At 34.2% G+C, this 17,857-nt stretch overlaps 1 protein-coding gene across 1 annotated transcript in view; it reads right to left on the bottom strand.

Annotated features, from left to right (window-relative positions):
* The window catches only part of KIF20B (kinesin family member 20B), a 70,217-nt gene that overhangs the window by 49,031 nt on the left and 3,329 nt on the right, over positions 1–17,857 (bottom strand). Inside the window, exons 2-13 of the mRNA XM_011965369.1 lie at positions 17,028–17,175; positions 13,224–13,310; positions 13,016–13,132; positions 12,421–12,559; positions 11,335–11,519; positions 8,412–8,448; positions 7,314–7,541; positions 5,954–6,065; positions 5,000–5,071; positions 4,771–4,917; positions 3,632–3,794; positions 2,799–3,086 (exon numbers count right to left, since the gene is read on the bottom strand). Of these exons, the coding sequence (XP_011820759.1) occupies positions 2,799–3,086; positions 3,632–3,794; positions 4,771–4,917; positions 5,000–5,071; positions 5,954–6,065; positions 7,314–7,541; positions 8,412–8,448; positions 11,335–11,519; positions 12,421–12,559; positions 13,016–13,132; positions 13,224–13,310; positions 17,028–17,174 (1,722 nt within the window). The 5' untranslated portion in view covers position 17,175. The remainder of the gene's footprint in view (positions 1–2,798; positions 3,087–3,631; positions 3,795–4,770; positions 4,918–4,999; positions 5,072–5,953; positions 6,066–7,313; positions 7,542–8,411; positions 8,449–11,334; positions 11,520–12,420; positions 12,560–13,015; positions 13,133–13,223; positions 13,311–17,027; positions 17,176–17,857) is intronic.

Genomic DNA, 17,857 nt, shown 5'->3' with positions numbered 1-17,857 from the left:
TTTTGCTGTGTTAGCCAGGATGGTCTCAATCTCCTGACCTCATGATCTGCCCGCCTAGGCCTCCCAAAGTGCTGGGATTACAGGCGTGAGCTGTGAGCCACCGCACTCAGCCGGAAGTTTAAGTTTTCAATAATTAGATTTTATCATTGTTAGCATCTGATAAAGTTTTTGCTGAAAAAATTCAGGCTGGCTATTATAGCTAAATGAATTTAAGTATATATATGCTAATATCAAGGTATTCTATAATGGTTTTTAGAAGTCCCAATCCTTTGATTAAAATGTGAATAAAGGGCTGGGCACATTGACTCACATCTGTAATCCTAGCGCTTTGCAAGGCAGGAGGATTGCCTGAGCTCAAAATTTCAAGATCAGCCTGGACAATAGAGCAAGGCTTTGTGTCTACAAAAAATTTTTAAAAATTAGTTATGGGTGGTGTCATGAGTCTGCAGTCCTAGCTACTCAGGAGGCTGAGGCAAGAGGATCACTTGAGCCCAGGATTTCCAAGCAGCAGTGAGCCATAACTATACTATCGCACTCCAGCCTGGGCAACAGAGCAAGACTTTGTCTCTAGAAGAAAACAAATAAACCATGCCAACACCTAATAATGTTGATTTTTAAATGTCAAATATTAAACAACATTTTGATGAATTTCCTTAAAATACCTAGCCAATCAGATAAGCATTTACACTATATAATCTATCATAAACTATAGCATTAAATATTTTTCTCTAGTAGTTTCAGAAATTTTACTAATCAACATTATAAAAAATTTCAACTTTGAGATGGAAAAAAAAATAAAACTGGGTTTTTTGGTTTGTTTAAGACAAGGTCTCACTCTGTCACCCAGGCCAGAGTGCAGTGGTGCAGTGATGGCTCACTGCTGCCTAGAAATCCTGGACTCAAGCAATCTTCCCACTGCAGCCTCCCAAGTAGCTGGGACTACATGAGTGCGTCATCATGCCTGGCTAATTTTTTTTAATTTTTTTGTAGAGATGGGGTCTCACTATGTTGCCCAGGCTGGTTTTGAAGTCCTGAGCTCAAGCAATCCTCCTACCTCAGCTTCCCAAAGTGCTGGAATTACAGGTGTGAGCCACTATACCAGCCAAACTAGACTATTAATGGCTCCTTTTGTCCCTGAGGAGGTACTATTTAATACATTACAAAAGCCCAAGTAACAAGGTCTAATCACATCGTGACCAGATAAAGTGGACTTGTACTACATCTGAAGCTATCATTCTTGTTTCCAAACATATGTTCAATAATCGCTTTCAGGGACATGAAGGTAAATTATTAAAATGAGAGTATTTAGCCCAATACATCATCGATCTACTAATACTTCTGCAATCCAAAAAAGTACTGATTTGTGATATGTCAACAACATTAAAGCACACCCATGAAGACAGGTCTACTAGTGTTTCTAGGACACTGGTAAGAGGACTCCATGTATACTCATGGAGTTATGGCCAATTAAAGAGGGGATTAGGTGGCCAGGTAAGGTGGCTCATGCCTGTAATCCCAGCACTTTGGGAGGCCGAGGCAGGCAATCACAAGGTCAGGAGTTCGAGACCAGCCTGGCCAACATGGTGAAACCCCGTCTCTACTAAAGATACAAAAAAACTTAACTGGGTATGGCTGCGCATGCCTATAATCCCAGCTACTCAGGAGGTTAAGGGAGGATAATCACTTGAACCCAGGAGGTGGAGATTGCAGTGAGCCGAGATTGTGTCATTGCACTCTAGCCTGGGCAACAGGGCAAGACGCTCTCTCAAAAATAAAAAAATAAATACACACACACACACACACACACACACACACACTATAATTGGACAGAAGCTGAAAAAACAACTGTTGTATCTTATTTATCATAATAAGATGACAAACAATTACTGTTTTTGAAGATATGGGATCACAGGTACTTGGTAGATATTTTTAGCACTTGTACTTGAGACTGCAAAATAAAAGTCTTATGGAATACATAAAATCACTTAGTGAAAGGATACTCACATGGTCTATAAGTATCACCCCATAGATAACATGCTTTTGCAATAAAGATCTGAAATACTGTATCTAAACCAAGTGAGCAAAACTTAGCATCTCTAAGAATGGAAAAATCAGACATCATGTGGCTCTTGGTGTGATGAAACGGAAAATTTACAACTTAACCTACATAAAAAGCTTCCCTAATGTATTAAACCTAAGTGATGAAGAAATAATCAAACAAATCTAGATTGCAGGTATTCTATGAGAAAACTAGGACCCACTTTTCAAAAATGTCAGTGCTAGATTAGAAATAATTAAAGAAACACAATAATCAAAAGCAATTTGTTAACTCTGGCTGTTGACAAAAACAAAGTGGCAATAAAGAACATATCGGGAACACTGGAGAAATCTCAATACAAACAGTATATGAGGTTATATTAGTGTATCAATGTTGAATTTCTTGGGTATGAAAATTTCATGGTCTTGTGATCATGACGAAAATGCCCATGTTCTTAGAAAAATATGTTCAACTATTTAGATGTAAGGTGTCATTATGTCTGGATCTTATTTTCAAATTGTACAGAGCAAAAGATGTGTATTTGCATACTCATAAAATGGTAACTGGAGAATCCAGGTGAAGGATAAATGAGTATTCATTGTACTAGTCTTTCTACAGGTTTGAAATTTTTCAAAATATAAAATTGAACACAAAAACTTCAGTGTATTGTCGGAAAAAACTGAAGAGAGAGAGCCTTAAGATTTAACCTTAACTTCAGAATAAGAAGACAAGCATAGAAGTATGAGTTCTTAATACATACTCTTTTCTCCTCGTGGCTAATGAAAGCCTTATTTTCCTCTAATGTTTTATTTAGATCTTCATCAATAAGTTTAGTTTCCACATTTTGAGTTTCTTCAGAGTTTTCTAGCTCCTCAACTAAATCCTCGTCTTCCATCAAATCTTCCAGACTATTTTCCCATGAAATGGTGGCTCTTTTTACATTTAGTATTTTATTATTTGAATTATTGTCTAGTGATACATCTTGAGAAGATCTGACAGGTCCAAATAATTTCTCTTGAGAGGAATTTAAAGTGTCTGGGACACAAACCTGTTAAAATATTCAATGTGACTTTTAAAACAGAAAAGACAAGAACTGTCCACTAGAAAATGATTATTTTATAAATTTAAGTCAAATGAAAACTCAAGTGTTAAAGGAAAAACTATTCAAACAAACATACAAACAGGAATCACCATCCCTAAATGAACATTCTGATAGGAAAAAAGCTACTTACACATGCAAACTAGAGGAAAAAATCTATCTTCCTGGGCTAAGTTCTCAGTATTAATCTTAGTAGAGGGTTTTCTAATTACCCAGAAGTACCAAATGAACAAGATGAATGGCAGAGCAGACAATTCATTCCAAAAATACTCATTAATTTGTAATTGATGTTTATTATTAACTCTTATTACTAAAGGTCATTTTAATCCTAGCATGGGCAACTTTCAATCCTTTCTCATGTCTTCCTACTTGGTCAAATATTTACCTTTTTAATTTTCAATTATTTCCTAGGCTTACAGTATTAAGTACAACATATTTATTTCAAGAAAAAGTATTAATATTCTAAGAAGAAGCTTAATAAAATAAATATTTACTTTTTGTGCAATGGCTGAGAACTTCAATACATTGAGTGTTTCATCATAGGCTAAATAACATTGGCTGATGTTGACAATCATACATATTTTCCCTTTACCATTAAAAAAACTTTGAAAATAGTGAGTCAGTTTACTTTCCCGGAAAGGCACATGCTGTTGAAACCTATGGAAAAAATTTTCAGAAAACACTGTAAGTTAAAATACATCTCATGAAGTCGGGGTGCTGACAAATTTTACAAAGAAATAATTAAGCCACCTATCATGAAATTAAACTTTAGGGTAGTGATTAGTTCCAGATGTAATAGTCCTTCTCAGTTTTCATTTTATCTTTTCTTGCTTGTTTTTGTTTTTGTTTTGAGACAGGGTCCAGCTCGGTTGCCCAGACTGGAGTACAGTGGCACTCACAACTTACTGCAGCCTCAATCTCTTAGGCTCAAGCGATCCTCTCGCCTCTGCCTCCAGGTTAGCAGGGATTATGGGCTCTTGCCACCACATCTGGTTAATTTTTTATTTTTATTTTTAGTAGAGATGAGGCTGGTCTTAAACTGCCGGGCTCAAGCAATCCTCCTGCCTTGGCCTCCAGAAGTGCCGGGATTACAGGCATAAGCCACCATGCCTGGCTATTTGTTTTAACTGCTGCTACTTACTAACAATAATTCACTATGTAAAATATAAAGAAAACCACATTTAACTGGGTTATGTTCTCTAGTATAGAGCAAGTATATAAGAGATGTCATGAAATACCCTAAGTAGAAATGGTGAAGGCTGATTTATATTTACTCAACCTAAAATGCTAATTAATACAAAAATCTATTGCATCTAGAACCACACACAATGCACTAATAAGAAAAAGGTGGTTTTAGATCCTAAACCAGCATTAGAAGCTTCTCATTTACAGTGTCTATTGGTACAGATTTGCCATAGAAAATACTGACTTTACTTGATGAGTTACTGGCATCAACTGACACTTCTATCATTGTCTTTAATCCAAGATCTCTTAAGCACTTGAATCACAATCTATACACAGTCATTACATAAGAAGCAGGTTAAAAATCAAAAAAGAACTTTCTAAAAACAAAAAATTTGAAAGTTTAAATACTGTAATATTTAATAAGCTAATAACACTTTCAGAAACTTACTTTGACTTTTCACTATTCTTCAAGACGTTAATACACTTTCCCAGAGTCAATAAAGAAGTGTTGATATTCCCAGTCTCTCTTAACCTTTCACCTTCATTCTGTGTCTTCATAGTTCGTTCTGAACCAGCAAGATCACATAAAGATAATCTGAATTAAGAAAAGAAAAATTACTTTAGAAGTTCTTCAAAACAATTACAAATAATTACAATTTAAAGAATATTCAACTTACTCACTGACTCGAATTACACGAGACATTTCAGAATCTTCAATCTGTAATATTTTAATAGTGAATATGCTGTGACTGAAATACAAAGATCAAATGTTATCATTTTAATTTCTGCATTCTAAATAGGAGAGACAAGTATTCAAATCAACCTTATTTATACCCTAGTATTAACTACAGTCCACCATTGCATTTTCCAATTAGCTGTTAGATATTTCAACCCAGTGTTCTACTGTCACTTATATACCCAAATGCCTAAAATCACCTTTTGCCTAGCTCTAAATCCCTCAAATTACCTCCTGACAGTTCAACTTCTACTAACAGTATCATTTATAACAAAGTTACAATTTGTTTGAAAAGATAGTATTAGTTAATACGGTATTATATATAGCTAATACTCTGAATACACACGAAAGCAAAGCATACATTTGACCTATAGATCCAGATCTTGTATTGTCCCATGCCCAACTGACTATGGGAACAGGGCTCCTTCTCTCTTAAGAAAAAGCCTGCTTTAATTATCTCACTGCTTAAACTTATTTCCTTTGCCTCTCATCCCCCAAACCTATCAAAACATATTTCCTTAACCCCTTGAGATTATACCCTCACTGAGTATATTTATATAGTATTCAGGGGATAAGTGAGAAAGACCCAGAGAAAAGGCCACCATTATTACCAACTCCAAAAATACTGAGCTTAGATACTGACATAAAGAAAAAAGAAAAAGTAACAATACCTCAGAGACTTCCTATAAATTAATAAACCTGTCAGGACAGGAAACAGTATTGATAAACGTGTTTAGTGTTATTCTGTTTACCAAATGTTTTTTATGCCTTATAAATTTATTTAACAGACGAGAACCTACTGCCCACTTTAATGTAAAATTAGTTGTGTTTAAATTAGCATAGAATACCATACCATTGGTGATTCAAGTTTATTCTTACAGAGTTTATTCTTTACCTCCTACTGGAAGCATTATTCAATTTTGTGAAGGCAACACTCTGGTGCTTTATTCCTAGTTTTAAAAGTCTATAGGCTTCTTTGGAATCAGATACTTGAATCCATTGTAGATCTTTAAAAAATAAAGAGGATATATATTAATTCATTGAGACAAAGAATGTGCTCTACAATGCAATCTCTTTGGAAGTCTTTTCCTAGTGACATATAATGAAATCTTCCTTCTGACAACACATCCTAGCTGGAGTCAACTCAGTTATTTCAGGTTACACCAGAGGGGAAGATTATAACAATGTTCAATGTAATTTAAATTACACAAACACACAAAGTAAATGTTTGTCAACAGAGTCTGCCAAACGGAAAATTAAATACAGTAACAATTCCTTAGAATTTGACACTCAGGGAAAAAAAGAGAGGCAAAATACAGTACAGACTAAACCTGTAAAATTACCTAGTTATTAAACACTGAAGATTGTAATTTATTAGTGAATCATAAAATCAGATTTATTGAATAATGACCAGTATTTTAATTGTTTTTTATTTTTTATTTTTTATTTTTGGAGACAGGGTCTCACTCTGTGGCCCAGCCTGGAGTGCAAAAGTGTGACCATGGCTCTCTACAGCCTTGACCTCCTAGGCTCAAGTGATCCTCCTGCCTCAGCCTCCTGAGTAGATGGGACTAAAGATGCATACCACCATGCCAGGCTAATTTTTGTATTTTTTGTAGAGATGGCGTTTTGCCATGTTGCCCAAGCTGGTCTCGAATTCCTGAGCTCAAGTGATCCACCCACCTCAGCCTCCCAAAGTGCTGGGATCACAAGTGTGAGCCACTGCATCTGGCCAGCATTTTATAGAAATGACAAAGAATATAGAAAATATCACAGTGCATTCCTTGTAGTAGAAGTATAATTAAGGAAATTTTTCGTTGTAAATATTACATATGTATATATATACATGCATGTAGGTACTGAGTCATGATGTTATTAATATGTATTTCCTACTGTGAATTGTTTTAAAAGATTAGAAAAAACACTCTGGAAGGATAGTAACATTTCATAGCTGCAAAATTTGGACACTGTTACAAAGTAGGAGAATAACGTGAATATAATCATACATAGCTTTTCCCATCACCACAAATTCAATTAATGATACTCAAGCAAATACAATACCAAAATAGACCCCTTTATATTCAAGTTTAATAAATACACCAAAACATACTTCCAAAACACAAAATTATCTTCTTCTCTTAATGTTAATAATTAGCATTACAATTTTCAATTTTCTATTTGCTTTAGTCTTACAGCTAGCACAAAGCCCAAGGAGAGAACTTCGGAACAATAAAATAAAAATACTCAGAGTATACCTTTTATAAAAGAATAGCCCTTTACATCTTGGGAAAGGCGCAGCATCTTTCTCTTTTGGAATTTAGATGATACAGGAACAAACAAGTCATAAATATATTCATTGTAAATTTCAAAGAAAGAAACCCACACAGAAAATTTTATATTATTAGCCATATTCAAGCTGGCTTGTTCACAATCTTTTATGGATTCTTCAAACTCTGAGATATTCAAAGAGTTAGTTAAACTTCCTACAAAAAAAAAAAAAAAAGAAAAAACAATAATCACAAAAGTAAGCAACTGACTAAAAATGTGACAAAAGTACAGATCGATTCCCAGACTTGAAAAACCAAGTATGCTTAATCTTTTGACCATCTATGTTAAACACTTTTTGGAACAAAGGAAGATGTAAATAATATTTGGAGTAACCAGAATTAGACTACTCCCTATCATTCCTTTCTTTTTCAAAATATGTTAATGAACCAACAGAAATTAAATGTAAAGGACAAAGAAAAACAAAACTGTCTTTCAAATTCAATATTAAAGTTGTAACCAGTAAAAGGGGTATCTGTAATATTTAATACAAACAAAACATTACAATGACTGACATTTCATATAAATATGTATCATTTTCCAGGTATTACCGACTATGTCATTACAGAAAGTAAATCCTTAGTAACCAAAGAAGAGGTCTATAGAAAAAAAATAAACACAATGTATAAACAATTTTTTTTTTTTTTTTTTTGAGACAGAGTCTCACTCTGTCCTCAGGCTGGAGTGCAGTGGCGCAATCTCGGCTCACTGCAACCTCCACCCTCTGAGTTCAAGTATTCTCCTGCTTCAGCCTTCCGGGTAGCTAGGACTACAGGCCCACGCCACCATGCCCAACCAATTTTTTTATTTTTACTAGAGACGGGGTTTCACCATGTTGGCCAGGACCTCATGATCCACCCGCCTTGGCCTCCCGAAGTGCTGGGATTACAGGCGTGAGCCACTACGCCTGGCCTAAAAATTTTTTAATAATAAAAATAAAACATTAGAAGTGATTTAAAAATTAAAAGCTTTTCAAATGTACTTCATATAATCAATATATCAAAGATAGGTGAGCAATGAAACCTTACCATAAAGAGTATCATCACCGTCATTATGCATAGTAACCTAAAATAGAAAGATTGTTTTAAAAGAATTTTAAAAAATTTTCATTAAGTTTAAATAATCAAGATATTAATTACCTATCCAAATAAGTCACTACCAAATCACAACCTTTCATCCACCCAATTCAATGAATTCTTTAATTTTTCCCAGTTAAATAATATAGTTTCACGGGAAAATACAGAGAACTATGAAAAATATTATCATGTATAATCCCTGCCACTCTGGTTGGTTACTATTAATATTTTAATATATTCCCCTTCTATGGTTTTCCCCACACTTATGTTGTAAGCTTTTTCTCCTTATAATTAAAAATTGTTTACAACAGTTGATGGCTATATAACTCATGTGAAATGACTTAATTATTCCCTTATTATTAAACATTTAAATTATTCAAGTTTTGCCAAATATCTTTCTGTATTTTCTTCTGCATTCTAATTATTTCCTTAGAAATAGAAATAAACCCATTTCCTTGGAGTATACACCTAAAACTGAACTGGAGGATGAAAAGATGTAAAATATTTTAATGTTCTCACTCTTAACATAGTATTGCCAATTTGCTTTCTAGAACCATTTACAATGTATGAAAGTACATGATCTGATTTTTTTTAACGTTTTAATCATTTCATAGGCAAAACAGTATCATGTTTTAACTGGATAACTTGTTAGAATTTTTTCTTTTTTTCTTTTTTTTTGAGACAGAGTCTTGCTCTGTCACCCAGGCTGGAATGTAGTGGCACAATCTCAGCTCACTGCAACCTCCACCTCTGGGATTCAAGAGATTCTTGTGCCTCAGCCTCCCAAGTAGCTGAGGTTACAGGTGTGAGTCACCACGCCCAGCTAATGTTTTGTATTTTTAATAGAGACAGGGTTTCGCCATGTTGGCCAGGCTGGTCTCGAACTCCTGGTCTCAAGTGATCTGCCTGCCTCAGCCTCCCAAAGTTCTCAGATTACAGGCATGAGCCACCATGCTCAGTGAAAAAATTTTTTTCATTATTAATGATTCTAATTTCCTTTATGAATTGGCTATGGAGTTATCCACCAATCTCCATAAATTTTGTTAAAATACAACGTTACTTTCAGAGACCATAGTCATAGACTCAATTTTGAACTCCACTGGTAACACACTTTTTACTGCCTTAAAACCCTGGTTTCTAAATGTTTTAAAAAAGAAAAATTCACATTAATAGGTTAAAAATATTTACAAAAACAATTAGTAGTTTTTAACAGCCTTGAATAGAATAATGTCTGAAAATATACTACAAAATCCAGAAGGCACAAGAGGAATAAACAGACCAGTATAACTTCATTTTTTAAAGTTGATATGGTACCACCTTCTATAAAATAATTCCTCCTCACAGCAGTTTACATATGTATTTATTGTCAGTCTCCATGAGGGCAGTACCATTTGTCCTCAAAACTGAAAATATTGCCTGGAAAAAAAATAGGTGACTGAATAAAATTTGTTGAGTAGATGAATACTGAAAAACACAATGGGCCAGGCTTGGCAGCTCAAACATGTAATCTCAACACTTTGGAAGGCCAAGGGAGGGGGATCTCTTGAGGCCAAGAGTTCAAGTCCAGCCTAGGCAACATACCAAGATTCCATTTCTACAAAAGAATCAAAACAGCCAGGAGCAGTGGCATGCCCTGTAGTTCCAGCTACTCAGAGGAGGTTGAGGCAGGAGAACCACTTGTGTCCAGGAGTTCAAGACAGCAGTGAGCTATGATCATACACCACTATACTCCAGCCTGGAGGACAAAGGAAGATCTTGTCTCTAAAAACTAAAAAAAGGAAGGAAAAAAAAAGAAAAACACAATGGGGGCAGGGGAGAAACAAGTAATAAGCCAGAAAATTTGCAACCCATACAGTAATACAATAATAATGTATTCATTTTTTAAATACATTTTAATAAATCAGTAAACAAGTCATACAATACTAGAGAAATGGACAAAGAATGTACGTGACAAATCACAGGAAAAAATTCTAAGATGTACTAATCACCTAATTTACCATTAAAGAAATATAAAGTAAGCTCAAGTGAGCCATTTTTTATCTATCAAACCAGACATTATTAAATATCCAATCTTGGCCTGAGTTTGGGAAAATTAGCACCAAACATATTTGCAATGGAATGTTTCTTCACTGAAACACTGTTCAAAATAGCAAAACATAGAAACAATACAAATGGCCATCAATGGAGACTTGGCTTTAAAAGCTGATTTAAAATTTAAAAAAAGAAGTTAAAGACATAACAGATAAAAGGTACATGATTTAAGGTTGGAAAAGTTTTAGGATATGCTAAATGAAATACCAAGTCACAGAATGGTAAGCATAGTAAGATCTCTTTTTTGTTTTAAAAAAAAAAAACCTGTATCATACATATAAAGACAAAGGTATGAAGATATACACATCATATATATGTTTGTGTATATACAGATAGAAAGCTCTGCGTATGGATTTTATACAGAGAGAGAAAAGGCCCAAAAAAGATGCTTTCCAATCTATTAATAATTTTTTCTTTAGGAATGAAATTAAAGGAAACTTTTACTTTTTACTTCTCACATTCCCTATTTTAAATTTTGGGTACATATTACTTTCACAATTAAAAAACAGAATTTAAAAAAATCATTACATAAAAAGCACAATGCTGGCTCTACAACAATCAAAAAAGATTTCAGAACCATTTACATTTGTATTGTTTAAACATTCTTGCTGTTGGTACAAATAGAAAAGATGTCTTCAAACTTTAAGCTTTGTTTTTCTCGAAAAAATAAATAATAAAAAACACTAACACCACAAAACAGATTCCAATATATGTTGAAACAATCTAAAGGGTTTATAAGAAGTCAGGAATTGTACATATTTTACATACTAAAATATTTTCATACCTCTCTAATTTGCCGAAGCAATGCACTTTTGCCAGCAATTTCTTCTTTCTCTTGTTCTGAGGATAACCGTAAGTACTCTCTGGATCTATGTGGTTTAAGGTTCATCTTTGTATACAGTCTTTCTTGAAGACTATCAAATAATACATTCAAAGTTCGAGGCAGAATGCCCATATTTTCTTCTGTGCCTGCAAAAGGAATTTTTGTGTTGCACTTTCTCAGTCTACTAGGAAAGAGGAAACTTTCCTTGTTTATTAAAGCTCCTTTTATACTACCAATAGGCAAGAGTCAACAATTAAAACGAAAATGATAGAAGGTGAGGATTACTCAGTTTTCCATCACTTTGTTATTCACTGTAGGTAATTATCAACATTTTATTGACTATTATTCTGATGTAAACCTGAAATTTTACATTTAGATAATGCAACCATATTAAGATTTGTAATCACCCATAACCACAAACTATAAAAGTAAAATGAAATATAAAATTTCTTCTGGTCATTTATGCTTAATTCTCTGTATCACATCAATACTTTTTATGGATTTTAATCATCATCTAAATCTCTATCAATGGGTATTTTTACAAATGAATTAAATAAATTTGAATTAAAAGCCAATAGCAAGGCCAGGCATGGTGACGCTTGCCTGCAATCCAAGCACCTTGGGAGACCAGGGTGGGCAGATCACCTGAGGTCAGGAGTTTGAGACTAGCCTACCCAAAATGGTGAACCCTCATTTCTACAAAAATATAAAAATTAGCTTGGCAAAATATAAAAAACTGGTGGCGCACGCCTGTAGTCCCAGCCACTCGGGAAGCTCAGTAGCTGAGGCAGGAGAGTCGTTTGAACCCAGGAAGCAGAGGTTGCAGTGAGCCGAGATCACACCACTGCACGCCAGCCTGGGCAACAGAGTGAGACTGTCTCCAGAAAAAAAACCAACAGCAATACATAATCAATATGCTAGTACTATTAGAAATAGAGCAAACACATACTAGGTAATACCGACATAACTACATGTATGTATTATAAAAATACTGAGTGATTATTACTGCTTCCTTATCCTTTCCAACCAAAATAAAACAATATTTACCTTGAAATGTATATGTTTTTCCTGAATTGGTTAGCCCGTAAGTAAAAATCAGACGACTTTGTCCTCTCAAGAGGTCTTTTACTGGTTGCATAATGCAACCCTGAAAGAATTCCTTCTGTGTAGTTGCTGGGCCAAAAACCTAAGCAAGTATTTTTTAAAAACTATTTTTAGAAAATTCAAGTTAATATTAATAGTACGTTCCAACCCAACACACTGTTTAAAAATTTTAAAGATTCATTCTTAAAACAGGTGCCATATCCCCACTCCCACAAATACATTTGATAGTTTTACTACCAGAAAGTTTTCAAGATAGAAATCTGTACCAAGGAATCAAGTACTCACCTAAGTTTTGAAAAGAATATTTCTTAAAAATATATTAATAATAATTTTAACACTACAGTGATCTGTTTACATCCAATTATATATTTCCAGACCTGAGACTTGAGTCTTATCCTTAAGGAAAAAACACTAGAACCTAAAATCTAAGTTGCATAAGCACAAAATGTATAGTTCACTATATATAATTATATAGCAATTTAGCCTAAGCCAAGTCTCTTTATCTTTAAAACAAAAAACAAAAACACTTCAGTTTTACCTTGGAAAAACTGAATTTCTGGGCCATCTGCCCCAAGCTTTTCTCACTTAACCGACCAAGGATGCATTGAGGCTCTTTCAGCACAACAGTCTGTGAATCCAGAATATGCACACAGCCCTAGAATACATACCCCCAATAAATAAAAACTAGTATTTTGCCAATTTAAAAGAAAGTAAAATATTAAAATTCTATTAAATTCAACACAAACCTCAGACTCATGTTCTTTTTCTGACTGTGTAAATGGTCTTATTCGAAGACAAACCTGGAGATAATCTTTAGATTCGCAACTGTTTGCCTTAAAAAAATAAAGGAGAACAATATTGTGTTTTTGAAAGATATGGCTTTTCAGAGACCATCTTTCCTTAACATAGCTAATTTTTACATAATAATCTGAGACCATAAAGAATTTCTAAGCAGTCACTATCCGGCTTTTAATCATGTTAGAAAAACTCAACAAATCTATTTATATAAAAACAAAATACACCAAAAAAGATCCAATTTCCTCCATCTCCTGTATTTATACGTGAAGTTTACAAAAAGCCTTTATTCCACAAAAGCCTAATATAATTAATGAGGCCCTAAGTCATTGGAAAATATAACTCTAGAATAAATCAAAAGTAACTAGAATATTCTGTTATACAAATGCTCAATTCCATGAGGCATTCAGAATTTTTTTACTATGTACCATTCTCCTTGTTACTTTTTCTGAGGAAGAAACGTGCGTAGAAAATATAATTTTAAAGAAATGTTTTAACTTTAAAAAAAAATAAAATAAAAAGGAAACAACTACTTGACAAATGCAACTTAACCAAAACAAACATAACTAGAAAATCTGAATAACCCAATTTCTATTAAGCAAATTGAATCCATTTTCAAACTAAATAATGACACACACACAAAATCCAGGCCCTAGTAGTTTAATGGTAAATTCTATCAAACATTTAAGAAAATAATCAGCCCAGGAGTGGTGACTCACGCCTGTAATCCCAACGCTTTGGTAGGCTGAGGCAGGTGGATCACCTGAGGTCAGGAGTTCAAGACCAACCTGACCAACATGGAGAAACCCCATTTCAACTAAAAATACAAAATTAGCCAGGCATGGATTAGCCAGGCATGGTGGCGCATGCCAGTAATCCCAGCTGCTCGGGAGGATGAGGCAGGAGAATCGCTTGGCAACAAGAGCGAAACTCCAACTCAAAAAAGCCTGGGCAACAAGAGCGAAACTCCAACTCAAAAAAACCCCACACAAATTGTACATAAACTCTTTAACAAAATACAGGAAGAGAAAATATCTTAACTAATTTTGAGTTTGACATAACCTGAATAACACAACTGACAAAGATAGCCTCAGAAAAAAATTAGAAAACAAAATAGCACATTAAGATATACGCAAAATTTCCCACACAAAATACTAGCCAATATATAAAACAGGATAATAATATCTGACCAAGAATGGTTTATCCTAGGACTATAAAGTCAGTTTAACATTCAAAAATCAATCCAGGCAATTAACCATATTAAAAGAATAAATGAAGAGAAACTTTTATCTCTACAGATGGAAAAACAGCATTTGACAAAATCCAACGTCCATTTGTAATAAAAAATCTCAGCAGAGTGTAATGAATGCAAACTTACTCATCCTGATAAAGGGCACTTACAAAAAATCTATAGCTAACAACACACTTAACAGGAAAGACTCAATCTAAGATAAGTAGCAAAATGAGTAATAAGAAGATGATTTCTGCTTCCCCACTTCCAGTAACACTGTATTAAAGGTTCTAGCTGGTGTAGTTGGGCGTGAGAGGGGAAAGGAAATGGGGGAAGAAAAAAGGAGGGGTAAGGGAAAGAAAAAGAAAGGGAAGAGAAAAGGAAAGGAAAAAGGTAAAAGGGAAGGGAAGAAGAGAGAAAGAAAGACGGGGAGGGGAAAGAAGGGGAAAGAAAAGGAAAAGAAAAATGGAAGAAAAAAAAGGAAATGAAAAGACAAAAGTCATCCAAATTGGAAAGGAAAAAACAAAATTTTCTTTATTTAGAAACAACATGAACATATGCATACAAAATCCAACAAATCTACAAAAAATTAACGTATACTAACAGAATGCTAATCAGAGGTTACTTGGAGGTGTGATGGGAGGGAGGACTTACAAGGAGCCTCAAGGAAACTTTTGAGGGTAATGGATATACTCATTAGCTTGACTTTGGTGACAGTTACACAAGTGTATGCATATATCAAAACTTATCAAACTGCATATTTGAAATATATGCAGTTTTTCATTATGCCTAAATAAAGCAACTAAAAATATTATTTACAATAGCATCAAATAACATAAAATGTGTATAAATATATTTGACAAAAGACACGAAAGGCCTCTACACTGACAAGTAAAAAATACCGCTGAGACATTAAAGACCTAAATAAAATGAAGAATACCATGTTCATGGATTAAAACTCAATATTGTCAAGATGTTAATTCTCTCCAAATTGATCCACAGATTTAACGCAAACTCAATCAAAAATCCCAAGATGCTGCCTTGTACAAACTGGTAAGCTGATTCTAAAATTTATGAATATGCAAAGGACCTAGAAAAGCCAAAATTTTCCTAGAAAAGAAAAGCAAAATTGGAGAATTCACACTACCTAATTTCAAGAATCATTATAAACCTACAGAAATGGATGGTGTTGTGTTGGAATAAGGACAAATAGGTCAAAGGAAGAGAATAAAATCCAGAAATAGATACACATATACAGTCATTTGTAAAGGCACCAAAACAATGGGGAAAGTCTTTTCAATAGATAATGCTGAAAAAACTATTTATGTAGTTCAAAAAATGTATGGAAGCTAAAACGAAAAAGAAAAAAGTTAACCTGGGTCCCTGTATCAACTGCACACACAAACTGTTCAAAATGGACCATAGATATAACTACTCAAATGAAAACTATAAAATTTCTAGAAAAAGTAAGACAAAAACTTCGGGGAAGGCAAAAGTTTCTTAAAGAGAACACACACACACAAATTCACCAAAAAAGAAAAACAAATGTTAAATTGAATGCCTTTAAATTTTAAAACATCTGATCAAGACACTATTAACCTGACAAAGGATTTGTATACACAAAGATTTCTCACACAACACTAATGAAACAACCTAATTTAAATGGGAAAAAGACCTGAAGAGACACTTTACAAAGAAAGTAGAAAAATGGCCAAGAATACTTGAAAGAGTGCTCATTAGAGCAAACTAAAACCAAAACAGGATACCATTACACATCCACTAGAAATAAAGATTTACATTATCAAGTGTTGGCAAAGAGGTAGAAGCACTGGAACCTACACACATTGCTGGTGCTGGAACAGCCACTTTGAAAAACAGTTTTGTAGTTACTCATAAAGTTAAACTTACACAGTTTGTATTCCTAGGTATTTACCAAAGAAAAATGAAAACGCAAGTCCACAAAAAGGCTTGCACAAGAATGTTCAGAGCGGCATTACTTATAATGGCCTCAAACTGTAAACTACCTAAACGTCCATCAAATGATAAATGGAAATGTGGCATATCTGAACAACAGACAACTACTTAGCAATAAAAAGGAAAAAACTACGATATATGACGCATGACAAATCTCAAAAACGTCATGCCAATCCAGGAGTCAATAAATTTTCTCTGTAAAAAGCTAGATAGCTAATATTTTAGGTTCTAGACACCCTATAGTCTCTGTCACAACTACTCAACTCTGCCATGATAGTGCCACAACGGATGTAGTAAATAAATAAACCAAAAAGTACAATTGTGATGCAATAAAAATTTATTTATGGACAGTGATGTTTGAAATTCATATAACTTTTGTTATGTGATATTATTCCTATTTTGATTTTTCTTCCACTATTTAAAAATATAAAAACCATTCTTAGCTTGTATCTAAGTACAGAAACAGGTAATACAAAAATAGGCCATTGTTTGCCAACCCTTGCATTAGAAGGAGGCATGATAATCAACACAATACTTTTCTTGTACTTACCTCAGTGTTTGGAGCAACTAAGGAAAATTCATGAGACAGATCAAGCTTAATGCCATCAAAATTTATTTCTGAAGGCCTTGCAATTGGGTCAGCACTAAAAACATAAGATGGTCGAGGTACTCCCTCTTGATAAAAATTAGATTCCATTCTGCAAGAATAACAGTAACTTCTTTAACAACATTAGTAAGTCAGCATATAAACCACCCACACTTTCAAAAGTCTAGCCCACTACTTCCTCCCAAATAACTAGATTTTAGAAAGGAAAAGCATTACATTTCTTCATTTATAACACAATAGCCTACAGGAAAGACAAAAGATCAAATTATATTTACAGACTCTGAATCTAATAATACTGAACACAGCCTACTATTTTCATATAATATCCATTCAAAGAGGTTTCATGAGTACAGGTAATCTGTAAAGATGGTATAAAACGTTTACTCTCTCCCTGAAATCCTCTCAAAACTCAAATAGTAAGGAGATCACAGAGTAAATTATAATCTTGTGTTCTCTACTTAGTGACTCCTGTAGAATGTTACTTATAGACTTTCTTTTAGCATTTAGAAGTTAAAACACAGTTATCTGGGCCTGGCGTGGTGGCTCACACCTGTAATCCCAGCACTTTGGGAGGCCAAGGGGGTGGGGGTGGATCACAAGGCCAGGAGTTCAAGACCAGCCTAGTCAAGATGGTGAAACCCCATCTCTACTAAAAATACAAAATAATTAGCCAGTCGTGGTGCCGGGAGCCTGTAATCCCAGCTACTCGAGAGGCTGAGGCAGAGAATTGCTTGAACCCCAGATGTGGAGGTTGCAGTGAGTCGAGATCGCGC

This window comes from Mandrillus leucophaeus, unplaced genomic scaffold (genome assembly GCF_000951045.1).
Source record: "Mandrillus leucophaeus isolate KB7577 unplaced genomic scaffold, Mleu.le_1.0 Scaffold721, whole genome shotgun sequence".
In the NCBI taxonomy this organism is placed as follows: domain Eukaryota; kingdom Metazoa; phylum Chordata; class Mammalia; order Primates; family Cercopithecidae; genus Mandrillus; species Mandrillus leucophaeus.
This window is presented reverse-complemented; position numbering and strand designations above follow the sequence as displayed.